The 11,347-nt window shown below is 43.5% G+C and overlaps 1 protein-coding gene across 1 annotated transcript in view; it reads right to left on the bottom strand.

Annotated features, from left to right (window-relative positions):
* Nucleotides 1–242: 242 nt before the first annotated feature.
* haus6 (HAUS augmin-like complex, subunit 6) overlaps nt 243–11,347 on the bottom strand; it is a 61,696-nt gene continuing 50,591 nt past the window's right edge. Inside the window, exon 17 of the mRNA XM_072257192.1 lies at nt 243–1,644. Within this exon, the coding sequence (XP_072113293.1) occupies nt 1,544–1,644 (101 nt within the window). The 3' untranslated portion in view covers nt 243–1,543. The remainder of the gene's footprint in view (nt 1,645–11,347) is intronic.

Raw genomic sequence — 11,347 nt, 5'->3', positions numbered from 1 at the left:
CCGGGTGCTCCAATTTCCTCCTACAGTCCAAAGGCAAACTGGGTAGTTTAACTGGTCATTGTAAATTGTCCTGAGATTAGGTTAGGATTAAATCGTGGTTTGCTGGGGCAGTGCTGCTCGAAGGGGCAGAACAGCTTACTCTGCGCTGTATCACTAAATAAATATTGAATTGCAACTTTACAAAGAAAACCGGGAAAGACACGATCAAAAAATAAACTTAGAGACGCAAAGAAAGTCACTTTCACTTTAATGGCAAATGATTTGGTTAAAAAAAAGTACAAAGACTGGGGTGAAATAACAAGTAGTTTACATTTTTTGATGAATCCTGCTGAAGGTAAGCTTCTGAACCAAATCCCAGTTGTTTTTAAAAACCTGCTGGGAATCTCAGTGTGTTGTGTGGTATCTACATTTTGGGGGGGGGGCAGGGGATGTAGGGAGGGGAGAGCTTACATTGCAGGTCAAGACTCTGCATCAGGACTGAGGATGAAGAGCGAAGGTATCCAGTTTAAAGGGCGAGTGGGGGGGGTGTGTGGAGAGAGTAGCTGAAAGATGCACAGAGGAGTGTTGTTACTGAATGAGCCAATGGAACCTCGTAGGGGAGAGGTGCAGTTGGGAAGCAAAGGCTAAGGTAATGAGTGGAAACAGACAAAGAAAATAAAAAGGCAGATGAAGCCAGGATGGCAGAGGGAAATAGATGCTGGGGAGTGATAAGCAGGGCACAAAAGTTGTCTTTGTGTCCTTATTTCCCCCCCTCTTGCCTTTCTCTCCCCCTCCCCCCCCCGTCTACTTTCACCCAGCACATCCAGCTTGTCTCCCAATTCTACCTTCCCTCTTTATGGCTTAATCTGCTCAGTATCCCTCATTCCTTCTCTGTTCAACCCCTCAGGACTCACAATCTTCCATCCACTCTCAGCCCTGATGTTTGTTCTCAACACAAAGCAGTGACAATTTGCCCCTCAGCACTTCATGTTCCTCCACTCTCTGCTCAACCCGCTGAGTTCCCATTCAGTTTTATGATCTGCAGCCATGTTCCCAATTAATTAAATCCAGGATACATGACCAGAATTCTGGATTCTAATCAAATGTCAAACCTATAATTACTGAACTGCGTAAATCAACCAGGCATTGCTGGCATTTTAAAGATGAATTAATACTACATTTCTGACAGTTTTTGCAGTAGGAATTACTTGAAATTAGATGAATTTAGTTTGGATCCCTATTCAAGATTAATGTTTACAGCTCCTAATAAACTCAACATTTGTATGTTACATCTATACATAAATCTATACAAAAAGATCTATACAATACTTTACATGCATGAAACACCATCTGCTGGTGAACAGAATTTCCTACTTCACAAACAAACACAAACAGATAATTGGATTAGATATAATACGGTCAAAGATAGAGTGCAATTAACCTTATGCTAGAACAAGATCTGCTGTATCGCTTATTCCAATGGTTGTCCAAATGCAGATATCAAAAGTGCGTCATGGTCAACTGAAGTTTTTCCTCTGAGTTGCATTTGAACCATCAGTCTCTATTAAAACATTATGAGTTGCTCCACTCCATTATCTGAGAAAGTATCCAAGGTGACAGAGGGGGGTTCTGATTTGGCAAGACATGTCCTTTGAGATGCTTCATCTGAAAATTAGACAAGGAATTAAAACAAATACATGCAGAAGCAAACACCATGTTACTTTTCAGAAAGCTATGTTTAAAAAGCAGCATTACCAGCTGCAAAAAAAATGCAACCAGGCACAATTACATTGTGAGTTTAATTTAATGAACAGTGTTGCAACTTAATAGCATCACTAGACCTTGCACAACCTGTATCAACATATTAAAGTCATTCATCTGTAGATGATCTGTAACACAAGGTTTAAATTTCCTTATTGGTCTTGTGACATGGATCAATACTCCACTGTGCATTAGAATGGCCTCTTCAGAGGAAAGACAATAGTTATTTAGAAGGTTAATACATTAGAAGTACCTGTTCCATTTCTGCCATAAACAACACTTGCTATGGAGAAAATAAAATGTATTCAAATGCAGTTTGTAATTCGTATCTGCACAGCGGAATTGGGTATATACTGCATAATTCCTTGTTTTAAAATACTCTTTGTATGCTTACTCCATGTAAGACAAAAATCGACAATGAAAAGCACCTGAAGTACATACTTTGACATGGTTCAGTTGAAGGTAAACGATGTACAGAAACTGCAGGCATGATTCATACAACCTTTCAAATTAAAAATGCCCTAAGACAATATGCAGAAAGGAGCTTGCTACAATATTACAGAGAGGATGATGAATTAGGATACAACAAACACGAGAAAGATGCTAGAAATCCAAAGCAACACATACAAAATGCTGGAAGAACTCAGCAGGTCAAGCAGCATCTGTGGAAAACAGCAAACAATTGACACTTCGGGCTGAGACCCTCCATCAGGACAGGTCTGAGATTAGACTGTGCCAATGTGTCTGGTTTCAGAATGCTCACTGCTTCTTCTGCACTAGAAAATGATACAAGTACCATCACCAATATAGAAATGCCATGCTTCAGCCTCGAATTCCTTCTCTCCCTCAATAGCCATCCTCTTAAGGCCATAGATTGCTACAGCTGGTACGGGACAGTCACCAAATACAAGAACTCCCAAGCAATACTCCAGAATCTCATTGTCCAGCTAGTGGTCTTGAAAACACAAGAATCTGAGGTAGTCTCAATGATCTTCTCTCACTACAAAGCTGTGGAACATTTGTTTGATGTCTGCCATCATTGTGATTGACTCAATCTGAAATGCATGAGGACCCCAAGCACACTCTTATTGAGACTTGTACCCCCACAAAAGCACATTGTGCAGTGGTATACCTTTGAATTGGACACTTGAATCAGAGACAATTCTGATTTCCTTTTCAATGTGCGACTGAGGGACATGCGTCGACTAAGGGCCTGTCATTTGTTGTTTGGTAGTTTATGTTACAAGTGGAAAGGAAGGGGAACTACCCAACTGTCTGACTCACCTGTGCTAAACTCTGTTTATGATTCGAAGGAAGACCTCATCTTGGATGGAAGTTGCCAGCTTATGATCATCCTATGAGTTACAGAAGAAAAGCTTGCCTAAATCTGGTTGAGCAGAGGCAAGTATGTCAGGGTGCTTGGCTTGCTTACCTACAATCTTGTCTTTCATACAGATTCTACTCTCACAGGGTCTAAAATTAATTGGATGCCTGTTCTCCAGCACATTAGTCTTAAAATGTGCTGACAGTGGGCTGATGAGCACCAACAAGGCAGTCTTCACCCACTATGACCCAACCCAGGTCTAGTCATTGGGCAGAAGGTTCTTCGTGCCAACCACTGCACTGGGCACATGCCTTATATTAATAGATAGTGTTTTTGCTATGCAATAGGAGAAATTATTTATTTAGCAACACAACACAGAACAGGCCCTCCTGGCCCCTCGAGCCGCACTGCCCCAGCAACCCCAATTGAACCCTAACCAAAGCAAGAGGCAACTTGCATTAACCTAACCAGCAAGTCTTTGGACTGTGGGAGGAAACTACAGCACTCAGGGAAAAACCACACATTCCACAGGGAGGATGTGCAGGCTCCTTACAGACGATTCCACTATTGCACTCCAACATCCTGAGCTATAATAGCGTCGCGCTACACTATCATAACACCCAGAATCTCAGCGGAAGAGTCAAGTGGGGGGGGGGGGGAGATCTTGTCAGCTATGGTCTTAAGATATGAATGACAGTATACAGATTTAGGAGTTGAGGTTTTGTCCCTGTTGGTGAGAATCTGGTCATACTTAATGAGGGCTGGCAAAAGTAAGCAGACCTCTCCTAATGACACCACAACAAACCCACTGGCTCTTCTGGAAACTTCTGATGTTCCCTATTGTGTCTTTAGAGAGCATGGGGAAAACATAACTTTGAATACCGAATATGCGAAAGAATGTTGATCTTGCGAATGGCATGTTGCTCTGATCATCTAATATATGTATGCTTTTTTTGTTCAGGATGTCTTTTTGGGAAGATGTTATCTAGGTACATTTTAAAGCAGGATTTGCCTTTCTGCCATACTTCTGTGTACCTGGAAATGGATACATCTGATGGATGCTCAGCTGGCTCCCTGCTGTGCTCTGCTAGAACTGGTGGTAGCCTAAGGTACTGGTTCAGAATGAAGTGTTAAAATGTGCTGGTCACTGTTACACTCAGTGTAGTGTATGATAGCTTTACATTCTTTGTTTGGTGTGCTGTTAAAGCACAATATTTGAAAACACTGAGTGCTCTTTTAGAAAGTGCCACCAGTCTACAAGCAGTTTTCCTCTAAATTTCCTTAGGGGGCGAGGTTTCTTATGGAGAGAGCACTGTCTACTGAGTTTATAATTTTTAATTCATTCTACTATAATGCTGTATCCAAGAAATTTAACCCAGCTATGTACCTCTTTTGTTTGCAACTTGCAGTTCCTACAACGGATCTCCATGCAAGCTCCTGTAGCTTCTGCAGTTCTTTGGGTGAAAGTTTGGAAAATTATCAAGCCCATTGAAGAAAGCTTCTTCAATTGTCTCTGGAGAGCCATAGCACTTGTCCAGCCTCAGCCACATCATTGGCAACCCCAAAACTGGATTATTAATGTGAACTGTCCTAACCGTTCTTGCATATTTCAGTGAATTCCCAGCAAGCTGCTTACAGAGGAGGTCTCTTTACTGGGTACGATACTCAGACTTTCCACAGAATTGCAAAAGCTTGACTTCCAGAGCAGATAACTGGATGTTGAACACTTTTAGTCCTGCTATGGCTAAACCTCACCAAGCCAAATCTAATACACCTGTAGATCCTGAACGAGAGCACTGTGGAGACTGGTTTACCAAATGTGTGTCCTGGGATGGAAGGAAGCTCAAACTGTCCACATCTGTACGTATGGAATTGGCATCAGTAGCAATGCTTGATTGACGTCTTTGCTGTGGTGGAACTGCAGGAGGTGGTGTTGTGGGTCTTAGCTGCTGTAGACCTTGACTGTCAATAACTGGACTATGTGAAAGACATGTTGGCTGTGTGGTGCGGACAGCTTCTCCTTGTAGAGCTAGAGCACTCTTTGTTATAGCTGAAAAGAATTTGGATATATCCTTCCATAAGATGCATTGGCTGTTGTGAAGGGAAAACAGGAATGATTCTGGTTATAGACTCACCCCCGTCCAAGTCATCTGCTGCTTCATACACCTATGCTTCTGTTGAGGCAACTTCACCATCATGCTCCTCCTTGAATGCACTTAATGTAGCCTCTATAAGTGCTCTTTTCACGTCAATATGAGCTTCTCTATTTGCATCTCAACTTTGGGTTTAGCACATTCTGCTCTCATTCTTGCTGCCTCAGCTCTGGCGCGAGCTCATGCTGTAGCTATGCTAATTATGGTTTCACTCAAGTGTTGCGAAGACGCAATCGATGAGCCGCACTTCTGATCTGATTTCCAGGACTTGGCAATCGATGTACCTCTGGTTGGAAGCTGGTACTAACATCTATGGTGTTCAGATGAGTCTCCAGTCCACAGGCAATGCTTCTGGAGACGAGTTATCTTCTCACTCTATTGCCCTTGCAGTGCACCTCTACATGGTTAAACAACTTCCCAAATATCATCCAAGACGGAAGCTTTGTTCAGGGTTTTTAAAAGAAGAGATTTCTAACTTGTGAAAAGACATTGTTGTTTCAAAGGCAAACAAAGAGATAATGGAGATGAATGGCTTTCTACTGTATGCTACAAATAGAATCAAAATTAACCTGTACAGGAAGTGATGACCACATAAAATTAACTACACCTCTAGAGGCCATAACAATAACCCCAGCAGATATTTAGTTGATTATTGAATTATTAATTTCAAACTTTGGAGCCTGGGGAAATCTCACCTACCAGCAGCATTTTGAGACACAAGGAGAATAGAAATTCTGAAATCTGGGATAACGGACAATCTGGAGGAGCAGCATTTGTCAGTGGGGGAGATGGAAAGTGGGGAATCTTCACGTGTTGCCATTCAAAATGTCAACAAATTCCTCCCCTCCCCACCAACACACACACTGTTCGACCCACTGAGTTTGTCCAAATGATTACCTATTGCACCAACATCATGTCTTCCAATTCTCATTAATGCACAAGCCAAGCTACTCAAATAACCTAGTGTAAAATAAGCAGCAATCACCATGAGTTTTGGATATTGAACACTCGCAAAAGCTCAATCTATTTCTTTTACTTCCATTCACCCCCGCTTCAGTAGCATTGTTAAATTAACCCCCATAGTTTGCCAACTTCAATATCCTCACACATCACATCCCAAGAAAGAAGCGATTTTAAGAATTGTCTTAAGTCACGTCTTGTAGATGGCGAAAAATCTGGTCAGAATATGTAATAGGTGATTATATATAGTATGAAACCAAGAACTTTAAAAATGGAAATTAATATTTAAATCTCTAATAGAAACCACCATTGGTGACAGTCATTATTAATGTTACAGGAGTAAATCACCAAGAGCAGGGCACCTGAAGTATATCCAAAATACAGTACACTTTTTAGTGCAAAATATTTAGCATTTGATCAGAGTGGGAATTTGATGTAGAAAGATGAATTTAAAATTCAAAAAAGTAACATCAGCAATGAAAGGGTTACCGTACCAGGAACATCTGGCAGCTCTTGGGCTGTATTCCCTGGAGTTCTGGAGAATTGGGGGGGAGGGGGGGTGAAATCTCATAGAAACATTCCGAATGTTAAAAGGCCTCAACAGATTAGATATGGCAAAGTTATTTCCAATGGTAGGGGATTCTAGGACAAGAGGGCATGACTTCAGGATTGAAAGACGTCCTTTTGGAACTGAGATGCAGAGAAATTACTTTAGTCAGGGGGTGGTAAATCTGTGGAATTGGTTGCCATGAGCGGCTGTGGAGGCCAAGTCATTAGGTGTATTTAAGGCAGAGATAGATAGGATCTTGATTAGCCAGGGCATCAAACAGGGGAGTGGGGACGACTAGAAGAATTGGATCAGCCCATGACTGAATGCCGAAGCAGACTCGATGGGCCAAATGCCTACTTCTGCTCCTATATCTTCTGGTCTTATGGTCTAAAAATACCTTTCACATTTGGCGTTGCTTGTGTAAGCTTGTATTGTTTCAAATGGTCTAGTGTTTCAGCTCAAAGAAAACCCTGCAAAAGACTAAGAATGGAAGGGGATAGGGATGACAGCAGAACAGCAATGGGGGCAATTCAGAAAGTGTAGGGTAGATATATCCCAAGGATGAAGAATTATTCTAAAGGGAGAATGAAGCAACTGTGAGTGACAAAGGAAATCAAAAACAGCACAAAAACAAATGAGAGGGCATATAATATGGCAAAAATTAATGGGAAGTTAGAAGATTGGGAAGCTTTTAAAAACCAACAGAAGGCAACTAAAAACAAGGAAGGAAAAAAATGAAATATAAAGGTAAGCTAGCCAAAAATATCAGAGGAAACCAAATTTGCCCCCAGATATACCATTAAAGGAGAAGCAAGCGAGGATATTAGACCGCTTGGTGCTGGTATAAATCCATTACTTCAGATACTTCAAACTATGGTGTCTATACTTTTATTTTATTTAGTCTGCTTCAGCCATTTTCATTATGGATTAACAACCAGGGTCAATTGCCTATTGTAAAGAGTAAAAGAAAGACCAAAGTGGATATTGGACTGCTTGAAAGTGACACTAGAGAGGTAGTAATGAGAGCAAAGGAATGGCAGACAAATTCAATAAGTATATTGCGCCAGTCTTCACTGTGGAAGATGCCAACAGTATGCCAGAAATTAAAGAGGGACAGAAGTTGCAATTATTAAGATGCTTGAGAAGCTGAAAGATAGATAATTTACCTGGACCAAATTAACGACATCCCAGGGTTAAGAGGTAGTTGAAGAGACTGTGGTGGTATTTGTTATGATTTTTCACGATTCACCAGCTTCTGAAATAGTTCCAGAGGACTGGAAAATTGTAAATATGTCACTCCACTCTTCAAGAAGGAAGAGACAAACAGAAGAAAAGAAATTATACGCAGTTAGCTTGACTTCAGTGGTTGGGAAGAAGCCCATTATTAAGGATGACGTTTTGGGGTACTTGAAGGTGCATTATAAAGTAAGCCAAAGTCAGCATGGTTCCCTTAAGGGGAAATCTTGCCTGACAAATCTGTTGGAATTCTGAGGAAATAACAGGCAGGATAGACAAAGGAGTTGTTTACTTGAATTTTCAGGCGGCCTTTGAAAAGGTACCGCACTTGAAGCTGTTTAACAAGATGACAGCCCATGGTATCACAGGAAAGATACTAGTATGGATGGAAGATTGGCTGATTGGCAGGGAGCAAAGAGGGCTTATTCTGATTGGCTGCCAGTGACAAGGGGTGGATCTGCTGGGGTTCGTATCGGGACTGCCTCTTTTCACAGTAAATCAACAATGGATGACAAATGATAGCTTTGTGGCTAAGTTTGCAGACGATACAAAGACAGGTGGAGGGTCAGGTAGGCTTGAGGAAACAGGGAGTCTGCAAAAGCACTTGGAGAGACTGTGAGAATGGGCAAAGAGGTGGCAGATGGAATATAATGTAGGGAAATGTACTGTCATGCCATTTGGTGGAAGGAATAAAGATGTAAACTACTTTCTAAACAGGGAGAAATCCTCGTGCAGGATTCTCTAAAGGTTAACTTGCATGTTGAATCAGTGGTAAGGAAGGTAAATGCAATGCTAGCATTCATTCTGACAGAACAGGAATACAAGAGGATGTGATGCTAAAGTTTAATAAAGCATTGGTCAATCTGCACTTCTTGTATCGTGAGCAGTTGTGGGCCCCTTATCTAAAAAACAATGTGCTAGCATTGGAGGCGGTCCAGAGAAGGTTCACAAGAATGATTTTGAGAATGAAAAGGGTTAACGATGAGGAGAACTTGATGGCTCTGGTTACTGAGCTGAAGTTTAGAAGAACGAGAGGGTGCGTGAAAGGTATTTTTAAATTCAAAAAACTATCACCTTTCTACATCAAATTCCTACTTTGATCAAATGCTAAACATTCTGCACAAAAAAACTGTACTGTATTTTGGATATACTTTAGGTGCCCTGCTATTGGTGCTTTACTCCTGTAACATTAATAATGACTGTCACCAATGGTGGTTTCTATTAGTGACTTTAATTTTATTTTCCATTTTTAAAGTTCTTGGTTTCATTCTATATATAATCACCCATTACATATTCTGACCAGACTCTTCTCCAGCTACAAGACACAACTTAAGACAATTCTTAAAATTGCTCCTTTCTTGGGATGTGGCATGTAATGTTATTGCCATGGACAACTGTGGAAGCCAAGTCATTGAATATAACGTGTCTCCGCCGTCATCTTGTACCACAGGGATTCCAGGTCCGGTTCCAGGCCTCCTAGTTCGGGCCCAGCGAGGATCTCAGCTACCTCCATTTCACTGACCGCTACTCCTGCCGGATTCTCTGCGCCACGTTCACTGCCATGTGAAGATACTTACATGCCCTGTTCCTCTCTCTGCCACCTCTCCGACCCTTGCTCTCCCACCTCTCTGTTCCTCGTCTGCCATGGACCTCTCCTACACTTCATTCTCTGCCGGATTCACGCCTCCAACTGTCGTTTCTTCTCCTTCCTCGCGTCCAAGAAGGACCGCAAGTTCGCACGCCTGGAGCCCACAACAACGACTGGCTCCAACCCGGACCCCGACCCCTCGGACCTCGACTTCTCAGGCCTTCGGCAGGCCGAAGACCCATCTGCTCTGACTCTGACCCCAACTGGAACCACGGCCTCCCGTACATGGGCACCAGCCCCCAGTGTGACATGGACTCACTCACCTCTGATTCCGACCTCAGTTCAGGAGCCCTGCAGGCTCCACCACCCCCAGCTCCGGATCCAGCTCGGACCGAGGTACTGACCCTCTCCAGACCGGGACCACTCTTACTGCCGCTGGGTCCTACTGCCCATCTTATTCCCCCACTACCCTCTTTCCTCCCCGCGACTCCCAACCTTCCCTCTACTCATCGCCCCTCCATCCCTCTGATCCCTCATCCACCCCTAATCCCGCTCTCCCTGAATATCCCAACCCCCCCTCTCCCTCCTGAGACCTCCCTCTCCTTACCCTCCTCTGGCCCCAGCCCCAACCCTTGCCGTGTCTTCACCATCCCCTCTGACCTTTCCCTCTCTGAGGCAGAACGTTCTGTCCTTAGCAAGGGACTCACTTTTGTCCACCTCTGGCCACACCTCAGTGAGTTCCGTGCCCGCCATGACGCTGAACTCTTCTTCCGTCACCTATGTCTCTGAGCCTACTTATTTGGCAAGGGTTCCCCTCTCCCTACTGATGACTCTTTCTCCCATCTTCAACCATTCTTCTCCTCCTGGACACCCCACCCAGGCCTTCTACCTGCACTCGATCTTTTCACCTCCAACTGTCGCCGAGACATCAACCGTCTCAACTTCACCACTCCTCTCCCCTGTTCCAACCTCACTCCCTCTGAACGCACTGCCCTCCACTCTCTCCACACTAATCCCAACCTCACCATCAAACCCGCAGACAAAGGTGGTGCCGTAGTAGTCTGGTGGACGGACCTCTACCTCACTGAGGTCAAAGAGTAGCTCTCTGACACCTTCTCTTACTTACCCCTGGAACAGGACCCCACCAAAAAACATCAAACCATTTCTCCTGTACCATCACCGCCCTTATCAACTCTGGAGAACTTCCATCCTCAGCCGCTAAACTCATAATTCCCAGACCCCGTACCGCTCGGTTTTACCTCCTCCCCAAGATCCACAAGCCTGACTATCCCAGTAGACTCAGTTTCTGCCAGCTCCTGTCCCACCGAACTTGTATCTGCCTACCTGGACTCCATTTTGTCACACATAGTTCAGTCCCTCCCTACCTACGTCCGGGATACGTCCCATGCCCTCCACCTCTTCAATAACTTCCAGTTCCCCGGTCCTGACCGCTTCATTTTCACTATGGATGTCCAATCCTTATACACCTTCATTCCCCATCAAGGAGGCCTCAAAGCCCTCAGCTACCCACCACCACTACCCTCCTCCGATTGGCGGAACTGGTACTCACACTCAATAACTTCTCTTTTGGTTCTTGAATTGAAGGGATTACAGGCAGATAAATCCCCAGGGCCAGATGGTCTGCATCCCAAAGTGCTTAAGGAAGTAGCCCAAGAAATAGTGGATGCATTAGTGATAATTTTTCAAAACTCTTTAGATTCTAGACTAGTTCCTGAGGATTGGAGGGTGGCTAATGTAACCCCACTTTTTGAAAAAAGGAGGGAGAGAGAAACCAG

The sequence above is a fragment of the Mobula birostris genome, chromosome 5, assembly GCF_030028105.1.
Source record: "Mobula birostris isolate sMobBir1 chromosome 5, sMobBir1.hap1, whole genome shotgun sequence".
NCBI classification, from domain to species: domain Eukaryota; kingdom Metazoa; phylum Chordata; class Chondrichthyes; order Myliobatiformes; family Myliobatidae; genus Mobula; species Mobula birostris.
Note: the sequence above shows the minus strand (reverse complement) of the source record. Positions and strands in the feature narration are given on the sequence as shown.